Source organism: Cricetulus griseus, chromosome 5 (genome assembly GCF_003668045.3).
Source record: "Cricetulus griseus strain 17A/GY chromosome 5, alternate assembly CriGri-PICRH-1.0, whole genome shotgun sequence".
NCBI lineage: Eukaryota > Metazoa > Chordata > Mammalia > Rodentia > Cricetidae > Cricetulus > Cricetulus griseus.
In genome coordinates, this window is record NC_048598.1 from 67,041,516 (window position 1) to 67,059,956 (window position 18,441).

The following is an 18,441-nucleotide window of genomic DNA, read 5'->3' on the forward strand; positions in this document are numbered from 1 at the left end:
GAGACAGCCCCTGATAAACACACTGTGTCACAGAAACAAAACATGAATATGGAAAAGAGACTTGTAAGGAAGGGAAGTAATAGGAAGGAAGGAGACTAGGGGGTGAAAGTGGTCAGAATGGACTCCATGTCTGAAATTGTCAAAGAAGATATTTAATAAAAGTTAAGGTTGTGAAAATGATTTACATGGTTACTTTGCATGACTTCCATGGAGTGTTTAGCACAGTGACTGATAAAGAACACTTAACATGGTATTTTTATAAAATACCTCATAGCGTTTTACACAGAGTAATCAGTGCAGTGATTGGCATGGAGTATTTAGCAGTGTCATCCAGTGCGGGTAAATAAAGGTAGACAATGGAAGTGGAAGTGAATGACTCAGCACACTACCCTAGAATGGTGGTCACCGTGTATTCCTGAACAGCAGCAGCCCCTGGGTGCTTGTTAGAAGTAGAACATCCTGGTCCCCAGCAGGACCTGCCTGTTAGCTACTGCTCCAGGTAACTGATGTGCTCAAGTGTGAGACCAGTAAATCCTAGGGAGCCACTGTATCAGTTGTACCACAGGAGTGATTCCCCCTGCCAAGTGTATCTTTTCACTGCAAATGTTAAAATATGAAATTAAAAACAATTTTATTCCTTTCTTTTTGTTTCTATATTCTTTCTATATCTTCCTCCCCTCTTCCCCCAAGTCAACATCTCATGTTTCCCAGTCTAACTTTGAACTCACAATGTAGCTGGGATTGACTTGAACTCCTGACCCTTCTGCCTCTGCCTCCTGAGTGCTGGGATCACAGGTGTTTATCCCCATGCCCAGTTTATATAGTACTGGAAACGGAACCCTGGGGCTTTGTGCATGCTTGGCCAGTACCCTGCCAACTGAGCTGCACTCCTGGCTCTCCCGCCTTCTCTCCTTCTGGTTATTTACTTCTTTTGATCTCATACTCCCTGATATTATTTTCCTCACTCTTTAAGACTACTTGCCTCCCTGATGCCCTGCAACACCCTGAAATAGCCTCTGTCTTTAGTGAGCTGGTGTTGGAGGGATCCCTCCCTCCCTCCCTCCCTCCTCCATTCTTTCTTTCTTTCTTGTTTGCTTGGTATAAACCAGGCCTCCAGTGAGCAGCTTTGTGGAGAGCCCTGGCCATATCCATTAGGAACTTACCATCTGGTGGGGAGGCAGAAACAGGCCCCTGCTGCATGCTGGCTTCCTGAGTCCAAGTCCTGGTAGATTCCAGGTCCCATGAGAGCTGAGCCTGGGGCAGAAGAGCAGTTTCTTTGTAGTTAATATCTAAGAGCTGATGAAACAGGAAATGGGCTTGATAAAATAATATTAAGAACCATCTGGAAGAACACATAAGAGCAACAATATCAAACAATGAATTTTTTTAATAACAGCATGAAAGATCATCACAGGAGACATGGGAGGTCTGGAGAGATGAAAGGCCCAGTTGAATAAAAGTGGTAAACATGTTCTACGTCCATCTTATTTGTCTCCCTTTTTATTCATTTTTATTAGTGCAGAAGATATTAGGTCTCAGGGCTGGAGAGATGCTTAGTGATTAAGAGCATTTGCCACTGTTGCAGAGAACCAGAGTTCAGTTCCCAGAACCCATGTCTGGCAGCTCACAGACACCTGTAACTCCAGCCCAGGGGACCCAATACCTTCTTCTGGCTTCTGCAGGCACCTACATCCACACACACACACACACACACACACACACACACACACACACACACACACACACACACCTTAAAAATAAAGCAAAAAACAAAGTGTTAGGTTTCATTGTGGTATTTTCAAACAAAATTTGTCTTTATTTCCTCTTCCACTTCCCTAGTGGCCCTGTGCCCCTCACTCCCTCCCATTCCTAGCGGCCTCTTTTTGGCTGTCTCCTCACCTCTCTTCCTCAACACCTCTTTTCCCCTCTGTGGTCTTCTGTCTGGCTTCCTAGCCTGCAGCCACTTTCTCATATACATACATATAACTATTGAAAGCCAGGATCCATGTAGAAGAGAGAACATGCAGTGTCTCTATTTCTTAGTCTTAGTCATCTCACTTGATACAATAGTTCCCAGAGTGACCCATTGTCGTAGTCCACATTTAGGGGGGCTTTTGCTGGGTCCAGCCAACTTGTCCAGTCTGTACCTGAGAGGGTAACTGGTCATGTGGAGCTGGAGTTAAAGGTGGTTGTAAGCTGCCTTACATGTCTGATGGGACCTGAACTCAGATCCTCCACAAGAACAGCAAGTGTTCTTAATCTGTGAGCTTCTCTCCAGCCTCAATTATCCCCATTTTTAAAAGATAAGATGGCTGTCTTAGAGACCCTAAGTTGCTCAAGGTCTTTCAAGTGATAAATGGTATGGCATTAAAAAAAACTACAAAGAGAATATATAGTAACATGAAAAATATTAAGGGAAATGGGCAAATAAAAAATTGATTTTGGGCATGAAAAATGTATGTGGGGAGAGGATCAAGGACTAAGAATAAAAGCGTGTCATGAATATGGTGCAAGGTGAATTTTTCCACCTTTTCAACTTCCTTGCTCTTTGTTCAATAAGCTGGGGAGAGTATCATCTCACACATATTTCTCTTAAAGGATTCTTTTCATTCCGTCACTTTCCTCAAAATCACCCAGTGTCCAACCTGCAGCCATAGGCTGTGTGTGGCCCAAGATCACTAGGAATGTGTCCTGACATAATCTTTGAATCATGCACCTGCAGGACAAGGTTGCCCAGGTGCCAAGGATGATGCTCCTGGCAGAATTAGAGAAGAAAGTCCATTTTTACTGGGGCTAAAGAGATGGCTCAGCAAGTAAAGCATTTGCCACACAATTGTGAAGAGTGGAATTTGGATTCCCCAGAGCTCATGTAAATTCAGGTTGGGTGTGGTGACCTATAATTCAGCCTTAGATGGCAGAGGCAGAGCTGGTGATTCCCAGAGAAAGCTGGCAACAGATAATAGCCATGTTATGAGAGACCCTGCCTCAGTGAATAAGGTATAAATAAGAGTGATTGAACATGGGAGGGCGAGGGAATGGGGGGATGGATATATAAATATGAGTAGTAATTAAAGAACTTAAATTTTTAAAAAAGTTCATATAAAAAAAAGATCATTGCTGACACCAACCTGGGACCTTCACGTGCACACACACACCTACACACCCCACACACATGCATACATATGCATAGACTTTGTGTGTGTGTGTGTGTGTGTGAGAGAGAGAGAGAGAGAGAGAGAGAGACAGAGAGACAGAGAGACAGAGAGACAGAGACAGAGAGACAGAGACAGAGAGACAGAGAGACAGAGACAGAGACAGAGAGAGCTGGGGGAAGAACCTTTCCCTGCTTTAGCCTGGGACACCTTTCCAGGCCACCTTCTTGAGGGTTCATTAACAACTTGCAGAGCTCAGTAGCTCCTCTGAACACCCAGCTTGGCCTCCTCAGTCCCTAACAGATCAGTAACATACTATTTATTTATTTTGAGGCAGGGTTTTTCTGTAGTACTGGAGCTGGCTATGTAGATCAGGCTGGCCTCAAACTTACAGAGATCCACCTGCCTCTGCCTCTGCCTCCCGAGTACTGGGATTAAAGACATGCATCACCAACACCCTTGATACGCTTTTTTAAAATATGAGACTGGATCCTGAAAGATGCCTCATTGGATAAAAACACTTGGCACCAAGTCTAAATTCTAAATATCTGAATTCCACAGATGTGAGTTCCAGCTCTGGGATCCACACGGAGGAAAGAGGCCACTGAGTTTCTTTAGTTGTGCTCTGACCTCATGACTCTCTCTCTCTCTCTCTCTCTCTCTCTCTCTCTCTCTCTCTCTCTCTCTCTTCTCTCTCTCTCTCTCTTCTCTCTCTCTGTCTCTCTCTCTCTCTCTCTCTCTCTCTCTCTCTCTCTCTCTCTCTCTCTCTCTCTCACACACACACACACACACACTTAAAAATGTAAACATAATTTAAAATATGAAAATGGGAGAGGGATGTTGGTAGAGGGTGAGGAGAATTTCATCCAAGTGTTTTTTGGTTTGGTTTGGTTTTTTCCGTCGTCCCCCAAGAGTAAATGAGAGTAGCTGCTGGGCGCTTGCCTACCCTGGGCTCATCACCAGCACTACAAGACAAGATTAAAGTTTCAACAACAAAACCTCTGGCTTGAACATGGAAGAGGGTGGTAGTACTAGTAGAAACCGAACATAGGGAAGCACCGGAAGTTAGGGGTTTGGCGAGCAGGTTGGAAACCATCCCTCTTCCAGATCTCTGCCAACAGCTTCAGCGTGAAGCTTTTTGCACAAGGCGCGGCGGGTAGGGGAATAAACTCCAGTGCCCAAGAAGCCCTCCTTCCCTAGGAGCTGGGAACCAAGCGCCCAGGATGAAGCTGAGCTCAGAATTTCACGCACTCCAATATTTGGGACTCTTGCTCCGGATACAGGTAGAATCGGGGCTCCAGGAAACCACAATGCCTTTGCCTGGAACTCCGATGTCTTCAGTGTGTAACAGAGCCACCAAGTCCGCAGTAGGGATGTGCGGAAGTAGTGGAGTAGTGGCTAGAGAATCAGGATTGTTAAAAACCTTCCCCGGAGGCGGAGGCGACCGCTGCTAGGATTCTCTCCACCCGCCCTGGCGGGAGACAGCTGGGACCGCGCTACAGCTACAGCTCCTATTGGTGGAGGCTCCATACCTCCTCCGCCCACTTCAGCCCACACCAGGGGCCCCTGGGTTCCAGCCACTATCCATGGGAGGTCTCTCTGAGCCACCCCTGCGCTCAGACATCGGTCCCCAGCCCTCAGCAGCCAGTTACCCCGAAGACCACAAAGCCAAAAGGGCAAAGCTGGATTAAGGGGTCCCACTCATTTTCGTTTTCCTCAACTGGAAAAAAGGGCCCACGAAAACCACCAAAAGAAGCGCGAAAGGGAGGCTGCAGTTTGGAAAAAGAACCAGAGTGGCGCGATTTAGACTTCTCTGCGGTATAGGGAACGAAGTGCCCTTTCTATTTCACCACCTATTCACAGTCCATGCAACCACGCACACATCTGCCCAAGAGCCCAAGTCCCTGAACAATGGAAGTCTCTAGCCTCTCAAGCGCCACCCCTGGCATGGCCTTTTCCTCGGAACCGGAGAGCTGCAGTGACAGCCCAAGTTCCAACAGGGGCGTGGGGTCCACCCCAGGTGGGTTCCTCTTGCCTGGCCGTGAGCCACACTTCTCTATCTTCACCGTGCTCGTGGTGACTCTATTGGTATTGCTGATCGCTGCCACTTTCTTATGGAATCTGCTAGTTCTGGTGACCATCCTGCGCGTCCGCACCTTCCATCGCGTGCCACATAACTTGGTGGCCTCCACAGCCGTCTCCGACGTGCTTGTGGCGGCCCTAGTTATGCCCCTGAGCCTGGTAAGCGAGTTGTCGGCTGGACGACGTTGGCAGCTGGGGAGGAGTCTGTGCCACGTGTGGATCTCCTTTGACGTGTTGTGCTGCACGGCCAGCATCTGGAACGTGGCTGCCATCGCCCTGGACCGCTACTGGACCATCACTCGTCACCTACAGTACACGCTGCGCACCCGGCGGCGCGCTTCCGCGCTCATGATCGGGGTCACCTGGGCACTGTCCGCACTCATCGCGCTCGCGCCATTGCTCTTTGGCTGGGGTGAAGCCTATGATGCTCGGCTGCAGCGTTGCCAGGTGAGCCAGGAACCCTCCTATGCCGTTTTCTCCACTTGCGGAGCCTTCTACTTGCCTCTAGCGGTGGTGCTCTTCGTCTACTGGAAGATTTACAAAGCAGCCAAGTTTCGCTTTGGCCGAAGACGGAGGGCTGTGGTACCCTTGTCCGCCACTACGCAGGTGAGAGAGGCTGGCTAAGGATTTGGGGCTGGGGGACCCTGGGAGGGATGAAATTTAAAGGGAAGAGTGGGACACAGCTTGGCTACTGCAGCCTAAGAGGAAAAACTGCCACATTGGGAACGCGGGAGGAGACGGCAATCTGCTCTTTAAAAGAGCACATGGGGTGGCTTGTCGCTTGTACCTGAAGCCCAGACTAGACTTTAATTTTCTTTGTAGCTATGGATAACCTTGGATTTCTAGTCCTCCAGCCTCCACCAGCAAAGTGGAAGATTACAGGCATACACCATCAATCTCCCTGTATGCAATGGGGGGTGGGCTGGGGGTGGAACTCAAAATTTCTTGCATGGAGGCAATTCAGTGTACCAATTCAGCTACATCCCCTGATTGACTTTCTTGATGTTATCAAGTCACATCTAATTAGCTGGGCTCAGGCAGGTAGGATGACTTATCTGGTAAAGATACTTTCCACCAGACCTGACAGCCTGAGTTCCATCCCTGAGTCTTGTCCACATTGACTGCACAAACACACAAATGAATAAATCTCTCTCTCTCTCTCTCTCTCTCTCTCTCTCTCTCTCTCTCTCTCTCTCACACACACACACACACACACACACACACACACACACACACACGTATACCCTCTTCATTCCTTAGATATTGGAGTGGCTCTGTCCATGGCAGGTTTGGAGAGGCCAACTTCTTGATCCCTGCTAGGCTGACTGTCCTGGACTGCAGTGGGATGTCATCTACCTTAATGTATGTAAAAATTCCTGTAGCTTTCACTCTTTTATGCCACTGAGTCAAGACCCTTCGCAGTCCAGTGACCATATTCCAAAACTCTAGAAGCCACTTCCCTGACTCTCTGTCTCTCTCTGTCTCTCTCTGTCTCTCTCTGTCTCTCTGTCTCGGTCTCTCTCTCTCTCTCTCTCTCTCTCTCTCTCTCTCTCTCTGTGTGTGTGTGTGTGTGTGTGTGTGTGTTTTAAGTCAAAAAAAAATCATTGCCACTCTCCTTTGCTTAACCCAACTCCGGTGATGTCCCCTGGAGATCCTGGAGAGAGAAACTGGGGTGCTGTTCCTCTTCCAGACACCCATTGCTTAATACCCTTGTGCCTCATTTTTCTCATCTTTAAACAAGTTAGTTATTACTTTTAATTTAGTTTAATTTTTGAAGGCAGAGACTCAGGTGTTGCAAGTTGACTGGAACTTCCTGAGTAGCTGAGGATGGCCTTGAACTTCTGATCTTTCTCCCGGAACCTCCCAGGAGCTGGAATTAGAGGCAGGAACCAAAACCCCTGGTTTATATAGATCTGGGAATGAAGCCCACAGCTTTGTACTTGTTGGGCAAGCATTCTACCAACTGAATCACATCCCCAGCCTTAGGTCCTACTGTATAAGACCCCTGGTGAGGATCCCACAAGCTAAAGAATGAAAACATATCTACATAGTACTGGCTCATGGCGGAGCCAGAACTGGCAGAGGGAAGAATGTCTTAACAGCCCGCCAGTTACCTGAATCAGTAGAACTGCAGGTTCAAAGAAAGACCCTGTCTCAAAAAAATATGATGGAGCACAATTGAGGAAAACCCCTAATGTCACAGAACTCTGGACTCCACACACATGCATTTATACCCATGTGCACACACATACACACAATGTGAGGACTAGGAAAGGGGTCAAACTTAAAGAAATCGATAGGAAAGGCTTCTGTAGTTTGTTTTACTTTTACAAGTGCATGTACCTTTAAAAGTGGATTCTTTTTTGTTTTAATTAAATGACAGAGGAATTCTTTTTAACACAAAACAGGAATGTCAAGTCATTAATTGGAAAATGTTGGGAGAGCTTTATTCAGAATTAATGATGCTCTTTGAAAAGTCCCTCAGAAATGCCTGGGGTGATCATAGCTCCTCCATCTGATTGGAGGGGTAGGGCTGACTTTTAATAGCTCTGTCCATCGGTTATGCACCTAGGAAAATCACAGTGGAATGGATGCCCGAAAGGCTTTGCCAAGCCTGATTTTACTCTTCATTTTGGTAGAAGAAACAGTTTTATTTACTTTCTTTGGTTTTGGCTGCATTGCTGGCGATCAAACTTGGGACCTCGTGCATGCTAGGCAAGTGCATTACCACTTGGCACTATTCCTGGCCCTTGCTGTTCACTTCAGACACATCCCATTTAGAAAGGTGATGTGAAGAGGTGAAAAGACTGCTGGCTGACCAATCAGAAGCAGCTTGTGATGGGGAGAAAGAACTCCAGAAGGCAGGGCCAGAATTGTACTGAGTTACTCTTTGGAGGTAGGGCCTGGGGAAAGCCCACCACCACTCTGGGCCTGGGTTTCTACAACGCATGGTATTATCTCTGTGGTGGTTTGAATATGACATGTCTCCCATAGGCCCATGTGTTTGAGTACCTGGCTCCCAGCTGGGGCTGCTGCTTGGGAAGGCTGTGATGTCTTTAAGAGCCAGAGCCTCCCTAGAAGAAATGAGTCACCTGGAATGAGCCTTGATATCCCAGCCCTACTTTCCTCCCTTCCTGACTGAGAATGCAATTAAGACGACAAGATGGTTAGTTTGTTTATTCATCATTCATTTACTTATTTATTTGATTTTCATTCATTTTGGGACAGGTTCTCTCTATGCAGCCCTGGCTGTCCTGGAACTTGCTTTGTAGATCCACCTGCCTCTGTCTCCCGAGTACTGGGATTAAAGGCGTGCTCCACCACCACCTCCGGGCTTGTCTTTCTATTTTCTAATGGACATCACATTTTGAACTGGAAAAGTAAAAATGAATTGCTATATGCAATTGACTCATAGCCTCGCTCCCTCCCCCTCTCCCACTCCTTTCTTTCAGAACTGACCACTGAACCTAGCCTCCTGTATGCTATCCAAACTTTACCACTGAGCTATAAACCCAGGTCTTTATATTTTCTTAGAGGTTGATTGTGGCAGTTCTCTTCCCTTCCAGTGTCCCTCTGTGTGTGGGGTGTCAGACTCAGGCTGGAAAGCTGTGAACACTGGGCTTCTGAGAACACACTTTGATAGTATCAGGGTGGACTCAGCTCACTGGTTCCCTGGTGGAGTCGGTCTATTTTAAATGAATGATTTAATCAGTAGACTTGCCTTTTCTACTTCTGTTCCCTCAGGATCTTTTTGAATTTACCCCATCCATTTCTTACACTTTCTAGTCTACCGTGGGCAGACTCCAGTGACTGGGAGGTTCTTTAGATGGCTGGAAAGTGCCCACTAGTAAGCACTCCCTGAGTGGGAATGCTAGAGGAAAGAGCAGTAGCTTTCTTGTGGTCTGTGAATGTTATTCCCTCTTGGTAAGAAATGGCTAAGAATTACTGGAATGATTTCAGGATACAGAGGTTTATCCCTTAGACCTTCTGTGGTACCTGATGGTCTATGCTACACAGTGTGCCAGTCTTGTCTCCCTTACTGGCCTTGAATTTTGTTTTGGTCTTCTTTGTAATTTTGTCCCCTGTCCTCCGAGCTGGACACTGGGGAAAGTTGGAACAGCTCATTATAGATGGGGTGGTTGGTTCTCAGCTACCCCTTCAGAATATACCTGCAGCTACCCCAGGGGAGAGACTCCTGGGGGGGGAGGGGTACTTTTTAGGCCCTGCCCCCTTTTTGAGACAAGGTCTATTTGGATCCACTTGTCTCCTCCTCCCTGTCCTTGGAATCATAAGTACAAGTCATCACTCTGGGTCCTTCCTTCCTTCCTTTAAGACATGAATTTGGGAGCTTGAACTCAGCTTCTCTCACTTGCAAGGCAAGAACTGTACCAAGTGAACTATCCACCAGCCCCCCCCAGACTGTTTTACTGCTGGAATTATTTGCCCCTTCACAGTCTCTCCTCAGGTGACAGACAGAGAGGATGCTGAGGTGTTCACTGCCACAGGAAAAGGCTCTTCTTTTGCCGAGATTTCCATGCATCTATGTTTAGACCTATTTGGTGCTTTTCCCCAAAAAACAGAGGTAGGGGCCTTGGGAAGATGAAGCGGGAAACAGAATCTGAATGTAGGCCAGAGAAGAATTCTGTCACAAAGCCTGGCCACCTGGAAACCCTTTGCAGTACTTTTAGCAGAGCTACTCCAGGTGAGAGGGAATTGGTAAGTGCATGTGCTGAGAGCAGAGTCCAGTGCCCTTAGTCCTGCGGTGGTCCTGATGGTTGCTTCCAGTTGGATCTAGAAGAGCTGCAAACAGTTATTGCTTGGCATCTTCCAAGAAGGAAGAGAGAGGCAGATACAAGCCACTGCGTTGTAACACTAAGCCACTGGTTGAGTGACTATTTCCTATGTACTGCCAGGGAGCAGGTGCTGATGATGGGTAGTCCCTGTACTGAGAAGTTACAGCTCCTTCCTCTATTTCAGATCCAGACATCACACACATCATCACCCAAGTTGCTATTAAAGCAGAAAATGAGGTCTTAGTGCAGGGAGTCATGGATGAATTCAGAGGATCACAGGAGCATTGGGGACCAGTACCCAAGATGTGGGCAGCAGTTTCTCTCTCTCTCTCTCTCTCTCTCTCTCTCTCTCTCTCTCTCTCACACACACACACACACACACACACAGACTGTGCAGAAATGGTAGCTAATTTTTATTGTTTTGTCTGCATATGGGTGTTTACACACTAGTTTTCAAGTGTGGGTGCACAGGCATGTGAGCTTGTGAATGTGGAAGCCAAAGGTTGATACCGGGTGTCTTCCTTAATTGCCCTCTACCTTTTCTCAGGTTAAGCCAGGCAGGGTCTCTCATTTGAACCTGGAGCTTGCTGATTTAGCCAGGCTAGCTAGCCAGTTTGCTCACGAGACCTGTTCTCTCCATTTCCTTTGCTGGAATGGCAGGTGAGCTGTCATGCCTGACCAGCATGTACATGGGTGCTAGGAATCTGAAATCTGGTCCTTACACTTGTGAGGCAAGTGCTTTACCCATCGAGTCATCTCCCAGTCTAGTAGTTACTAGATTTATGATACAAAGGCATTTAGATTTTTTTAAATCTAGGCAAAGCAGAGTTATTACTTTACTTATAAGGAATCCATTTACCATAGCAATTATACAATACATTGCCATGTTAGTGTGGACAGACTACTGTCTCTCTAGAGCAGACCCTGTAAGGGCCAGGGCTGTGTCTGCTCCACTGGTGGCTCCAATTCAGCCCCAGTCTCCACCACAAATATGGAATGGTTGAATGCACGTGGAGGAGGCTGTTCTGGGCATGGATTATGTATGTAATGCCCATCTTCCTCGAAGCCTTGGAGGAGCAGCACAGTCTCATCAGCCTGCTTCACAGATAGGCAAGCATAGAGAGGCAGAGGAGCTTGCGCAGTCTCAACCATGGGTCTGGCATAAAAGCTTTTGTTCTTGTCATCTGGCCTGTGGGGACCTTTATTCTCTCTTCCAAAGAATCTTCAGACCTTACCTTAACCTGTGTTTTCAAGGCCCACACTTTTACTCCCAGCACTCGGGAGGCAGAGGCAAGTGGGTCTCTGTGAGTTCAAGGCAGCCTGGTCTACAGAGTGAGTGCCAGGACAGCCAGGACTGGTACACAGAGAAACCCTGTCTCAAAAAACCACACACACACACACACACACACACACACACACACACACACACACACAAAGAAAGAATATATCTTCCCCCTCCTTTCCTCCTTCATACTTTCCCATGTCCCTCCCCTTCCAAATTCATGCCCTCCCCTTTTAAACTGTTGCATTTAACATTGGGAGGCAAAGGCAGGTGGATCTCTGTGAGTTCAAGGCCAGCCTGGTTTACAGAGATAGCTTCAGGACAGCAAGAACTGTCTCAAAAAACAAAACATCAAGAACAAAGAACTCCAAATATTCACATATCAACTGTGCTGACTGTGTGTGACTTTCTAGGGCTGACCTCTTGATATTGTATAACCAATCAGAGCCTCATTCCTGGGTAAGGCTACTTTCTCTCTGAGCATTGTTAATTGCTTGTAGCTCTTCATCTAGGGATGGGGCTCCATGGGATTACATCAGTCCATGTTGCAAATCAACAATTGTTGGAATTGTTCAGGTCTTGTTTAGGCAGTCATGTTGACATTTTATGGCTACAGCTTCCCTGTCCTAGCCAAAAGACATGGTCTTAGAACAGATTTCCTGGTCCTCTGCTCTTTACAGTCTTTCCACCCTCTTTTCGTCAATGTTCCCTGAGTCTTAGTGAAGATGAGTTGGGATTGAGCACTTGCATTTTGACTAGTTCTGCTGCAGCAGAAAGAAGCATCTTTAATGAAGGGTGAGATGCACACTTATGTGAGTCTTCACCATTTGTGCTCTATTATTTTACTTTTTGAGACAGGGTCTCAAGTATTCCAGGCAGACCTCAAACTCATTATGTCATTGAGGATAACTGGTCCTTCAGCCTCCACCTCCTGAGTGTTGGGCATACATGTTTGTGTTGTGTGCCTGGTTTATGTGGTACTGGGATGGAACAAAGAGCTTAGTGTGCACTAAGCAACCACTTTACTGACTGTGCTATGCTAGCTACACTCTCAAGCCATTTTAATAGATGTCTAGTGATATCTCTTTGCTGCTTTGATTTCTATTTATCTGTTGACATGAGGTGTAGCATATTTTTATGTTTTTAATGATGTAGATTTTCTTTAAAATACACCTACCTATCCATGGTGTACATATGTGTATGCTGGAGCAGAACCTTCTATTGTCTGTTCTCACTTACTACCTTGTGAGTCTTGGGCATCAAATTCAAATACTTGGCATCTAATATCTTTACCCGCTGTATCATGTTGCCAGCCCAAGATATGTAGAACTACGATATTTTTAGTGATGTACTTGTTAAAGGGTTTTTTGTGCCTATTTTAAATAGGCTGTTTTACATTCCTTTTTTGTGTACACACACACACACACACACGCACATGTGTGTGTGTGTGTGTGTGTGTGTGTGTGTGTGTGTTTGCATATGTGGGTCACAAATGTATGTAGGCACACATGTGTGTACATATAAAGGCTTGAGGTTGACATTGGGTCACTTTCTTGATCCTTTTTCACCTTATATATTGAGACAGGGACTCTCAATGAACACAGAGCTTACTTTACAGCTCATCTTTTTATTAGTATTACTATTTACTATTATTTTTAAATTGTGTGTGTGCATATTGAGTTTGCAGAAGTGTATGCGGTGCTCAAGGAGGCCAAAAGAGGGTAGTGGATCCACTAGAACTGGAGTGACACTCAACCCCTGATGTGGATGATGGGAATCAAATCTGGTCCTCTGGAAGAGGAGTAGGTGCTCTAAACCACTGAAGCATCTCTTCAGCCCTCAGCTGGTCTTGCAAGCCAGCTTGGCCAAGGGATTTTGTCCATTTTTGGTCTGAGCTTGGATTACAGGCAGGTGTCCATGCCTACCTGGCATGTATGTGGCTTCAGAGGAATGTGTTGTTGGGTCTATACATGCAGGGCAAGCACTGTATTCCTTCAGCCAACTCCTCAGCACTGATCACATTCATGAGTTTTAGGAATCTTTATATTTTGGGTAGGGGCCCTTCACTTGCTGACTTTCATTGTTTTCTTGGCATTATTCCCCACAGACTGGATTGTTTTTCATCCTGTTGACAATATTTTTTCAGAGAGCAGAGAATTTTAGTTTATTGATGTGTACCACATTGATTCTTTCCTTAATGATTGCACTTGTGGTATTGCATCTAAAAAGACATCAGGAACCCAAACTTATCTAGATTTCCTCCTACAGTGTTTCCTGGGAATTTATATTTACCCTGTGATATGTTTTGTAGTATGTTCTGTGAAGGTGTTAGGTCTAAGTGGATGTTAGTTGTAGCCTCGGTTGTTGAAAACACTTTTTATCTATTTTATTACATTTGTTCCCTTGTCAAAGATCAGATGACTATATGCCCTAATTTCATTTCTACTGCTTTGATAAAATACCCTGACCAAAAAACAATGTAGGGGAAAAAGGGCTTATTTTAGTCTTACTTCTAGGTTCTAGTCCATCATAGTGGGGAAATCAACACAACAGAAACTTAAAGCTGGTCACATCACATCCACACCAGAGAGAAATAAACGAATGCATGCTTACTACTGTTTAGCTCACTTTCTCTACTCTTACTTACATAGTCTAGAACTCAAACCTAGGGAATGGTATTGGCTAAAGTGGGCTGGGTCTTCCCATGCCAATTAATGTAATAAAGACAATCACTCACAGAAATACCCAAAGGCCAATCCCTCATTGAGATTATCTTCCCAAGCAATGTGGACTGCATCAAGTGGACAATTTAGACACCATATACCACATATATGTAGGTTTATTATTGGGCTCTCCATGTTCCATTGATCCACTGTACTTATGTGTTCTTTTGCCAACATAACATACTCTTGATTACTGAAATTTTATAGTACTTCTTTGTTGTTTTGGTTTGTTTTTGGTTTTGGTTTGGTATTTTTGGAGACAGGGTTTCTCTGTGTAGCCTTGGCTCTGTGTTCCTAGAATTCACTCTGTAGAACTGGCTAGCCTTGAACTCAGAGGCTGCCTGCCTCTGTCTCCCAAGTGCGGGTATTAAAGGCATGTGCCACCAGTGCCTGGCTATACTATGTTTTTAAAAGGATTCATTTATATTTATGTGGATGATGTCTCTGTGACTATGTATATGTGTGTGCAGGTATGCACAGAGGCCAGAGAGGGTTTCAGATCCCCTGTAAATGGAGTTACAGGTAATTGTGAGCTGTTAAGCATCAAGAACTCTAACCACTGAACCATAGATCCAGCTCCTTCAGGTTGTTTTGAGGTTGACTAATGCTAATCCTTCAAGTTTGTGATTCTCCTTCAGTGCTGCTTATGTACAATTCTATCTCAGGAAACAAGAGGGAAAGAATAAATTCTCAAGTAAGAGACAGAATAGAAATTTAAAAAGCTAGTAGTAGCTTGGCAGTAATGGCACACACCTTTAATCCCAGAACTCAGGAGGCAGAGGCAGAGGTAGGTAGATATCTGTGAGTTCAAGGCCAGCCTGGTCTATAGAGTGAGTTCCAGGACAGTCTCCAAAGCTATAGAGAAACCCTGTCTTGAAAAACAAAAACAAAAACAAACAAAAAAAGAAATTTGAAAATCTAGAAATCAAGCGTGAAAACTGGAAATCAATGGAGAAAATCAATGAATCCAAAACCTGGTTCTTTAAAGTGATCATTAAAAAATAAAACTTGAGCTGGGCAGTGGTGGCGCATGCCTTTAATCCCAGCACTCGGGAGGCAGAGGCAGGCAGATAGATCTCTGTGTGTTCGAGGCCAGCCTGGTCTCCAGAGCGAATACCAGGATAGGCTCCAAAGCTACACAGAGAAACCCTGTCTTGAAAAACAAAAACAAAAACAAAAAACAAAAAACAAAAAACAAAAAAACTTGAGACAGGCTAAGGAAAAGAAATGAAAAAGGGGATATCACAACAGATTCCGTGGTCATTAAAAAGATAATCAGGGGCTGGGGAATGGGCAAAGTGCTTGCTGTAGGTGTTGGTTACTTTTTTGTCACCGGGACACAAACCTAGAGTCACCTAGAAGAGAGAACCTCATATAAAGAAATGCCTCAGTGTCATTGGTCTGCGGTTATTCCTGTGAGAGACTGTCTCAATCGGTGATTGACATTGGAGGTTGGAGGTCCCAGGCGACTGTGAGCAACACTATCCTTAGGTAAGTGGGCCTAGGCTGTATCAGTAAGCCTCGTTTCTCCATGGTTTCTGCTTCAGTTCCTGTTGTGTTCCTAAGGATTGACACTTAACCTGGAAGTGTAAGCTAAACAAATCCTTTCCTCCTCAATTTGCTTTTGGTAAGAATGTTTTATCAAAAAGCAAACTGGGGCACTGTGCAAGCATGAGGATCAGTCTCCAGACTCGCTGAGGGTTGGTGCTCTGGACACCCACTTGCTCGTCTCATCTCTCCTCAAGTGGGACTGGAAGATTAAAGGGTGTTTGAGTTTAATGTTTATTTCTCCAAGGTAGATTAGACTCTGGCTAATTAATTTTTCCTGATGCTAAGCTTTGTTCAGAACAATAGAATGATCTGATCAGTTTCACAACAGATCTCCCTTCAGTAAGCGAAAAATGATCCCCTCACACTATTTGCTTCAAGGACAGGGCAGAATTTCCGAAGGTACAAATGTATAGAAGTCTATAACTTTGCTGCCCACTTCCTTCCCTGAGTGAGCATGTGGGCCGACGTATGTGTGGAGGCCAAAGGTTGTTGTTAGTCATCTTCCTTAGTTCCTTTCCACCTTGTTTCTTAAAACTATGTATGTGTCTGTGTGAGCGTATATATACCTATGCCTGGGTATAAAAGCCAGATGAGGGCAGCAGGTATCCTCCTCTAGTACTCTGTGCCTATTCCTTGGAGGTAGGGTCTCTCCCTGAACCCAAGTCTTATATTTTCTCAGCTAGGCTGGAAGCTGTAAAGCTCAACAATCCTCCTGTCTCTACCCCCTCACATAGGAAGTTGCAGACATACAAAGGATGCTGGGATCCAAACTACAGTTCTCGTGACTGTACAGCTAGTAGTCTTAACTGCTGAGCCATCTCCCTGGCCCTGTTCACCTTGGTGTTTTGAAACAGTGTCTCTCATTGACCCTGGAGCTCACAATATGTCTAGACTGGGTTGTCAGTCAGTTTCAGAGACCCTCCTGCCTCCATCTCCCCAGCACTCCACAATTCAAGCATATTTCACCATGCCTGGAATTTTTCGATGGGTTCTGGGGATTGAACTCAGGTCCTCATCTTGTATAGAAAACACAATCTTGTTTGCCCAGCTGCATCTGGAGCTTTTAGAACTCGGATATATCGTGCTTCCAGCACCGTGTCAGTCACTTTTACAATTTTCTGCCCCTGTGTACTTGTCTCTGTTTATTCGTGCCTATTCCCCTCAGCTGTGAGTCTCTGTATTCACTGGTTTCTATCTTGGAAAGAGCATCTGAGCCTTGTGACCTCACTTCTCTGACAGAACTGAGAACAGATGACTTTTTTTTCTGCTTAGCTTTTCCCCTTGTTCTGCTATTTTAATTCCACATTTCTTTTGTTCCCAGGCAAAGGAGGTACCTGAGGAGGCTGAGATGGTATTCACAGCACGTTGCAGAGCAACAGTGACCTTCCAGACAAGTGGAGACTCATGGCGGGAGCAGAAGGAGAAGCGAGCAGCCATGATGGTGGGGATCTTGATTGGTGTGTTTGTGCTGTGTTGGATCCCCTTCTTCCTGGCGGAGCTCATCAGCCCACTCTGTGCCTGTAGCCTGCCACCCATCTGGAAAAGCATATTCCTGTGGCTTGGGTATTCCAATTCCTTCTTCAACCCCTTGATTTACACAGCCTTTAATAAGAACTACAATAATGCTTTCAAGAGCCTCTTCACTAAGCAGAGATAAGAAGGGCTGGGGGACATAGGGGAAGACCAGGGAAGAGCAAGGGGATTTGTAACTCCCTTTTCACCAGAGACCTGGGGCCTTCTCTCCACCGCACACTAATGACACTTCAAAAATCATTGGGTGGGGGGAGTCATACCATTGGGCCTGGAGCGTGGATGACTTCTCATGAAGGGTGGCAACTGTTTGGCAAACACGCCCATGCCTTCTACAGAAGGACACAACAGACATTACTAGTGGATTGTGGTACATGTCTGTACTAGGCAGAAGCCCTGCCAAACCCTTACAGGATGTATTTTAGGTAGTACTGGTAATTCATTGGACTTGACCTGTGACGAAGCTGATTTACTTTTGTTTTAATACTATGCTCCTCATTGAGGGTCTCTCAGGGCTTTCCTGAGACTGTCTCCTTGACACAGCTTCTCCTCTACCCTTAATCCACCAGAGGAATCTACCTTTATTAGCCTCATACATTCCCTCCACAAGGTGATGATTCTCAGTCTGCAAACAGATGAACCTCACTTGAAACCTTGTTAAAAAGTGTTCCAAGCAGCTGTCGTCATGACGGCTCAGTGGGCTCAGTGGATAAAGGCATCTCCCACCAAGCTCGGTGACCTGCTTTTAAGCTTTGAGACCCACTCAGTGGAAGGAAAGAGAGAAAACTACTGCAAGCTGTCTCTGACCTTCACATATGTGCCAGCTGCCCTCTCCCCCATGTGCACACAAAATAAACAATGCATATAACTTAAAAATAGAAAAGTCTTCAGTAATTCACAGATTGAATCAGACTCTCAAAGAGGTCTGGTGGTCTAGTATTGCAGTGTCTCAGTGCTGTTTTGTTTCTGTTGTTATTATTTTGAGACAGGGTCTCCTATGTAGCCCTGACTGGGCTGGGACTCAATATGTTACCAGGTTGGCCTCTAACTAAAGGGATTAACTTGCCTCTGCCTCCTGGGTGCTGGGATTAAAGATAAGCATATTATCATGCCCAGCTTTTATTATTTGTTTGTTAGGTTTTTAAATAAATAATTAGTCCAAGTGAGATACTCCTGAGTGCTTACATTACTCTTTATAGTTTTTTTTTTTTTTTTTTTTTAAGATTTGCTTTTGTGCGGGTGTTGGTGGCGCACGCCTTTAATCCCAGCACTTGGAAGGCAGAGGCAAAGGATCTCTGTGAGTTCGAGACCAGCCTGGTCTACAAGAG

General features: G+C 45.5%; 1 protein-coding gene across 1 annotated transcript; it reads left to right on the plus strand.

Annotated features, from left to right (window-relative positions):
• Window positions 1–5,063: 5,063 nt before the first annotated feature.
• On the plus strand, window positions 5,064–17,240 carry LOC100759887 (5-hydroxytryptamine receptor 5B). The gene is made up of 2 exons (XM_027417784.2): window positions 5,064–5,840; window positions 16,905–17,240. Exons 1-2 carry the CDS (start codon window positions 5,064–5,066, stop codon window positions 17,238–17,240), a joined length of 1,113 nt encoding a protein of 370 aa, XP_027273585.1.
• The last annotated feature ends 1,201 nt before the right edge of the window (window positions 17,241–18,441 follow it).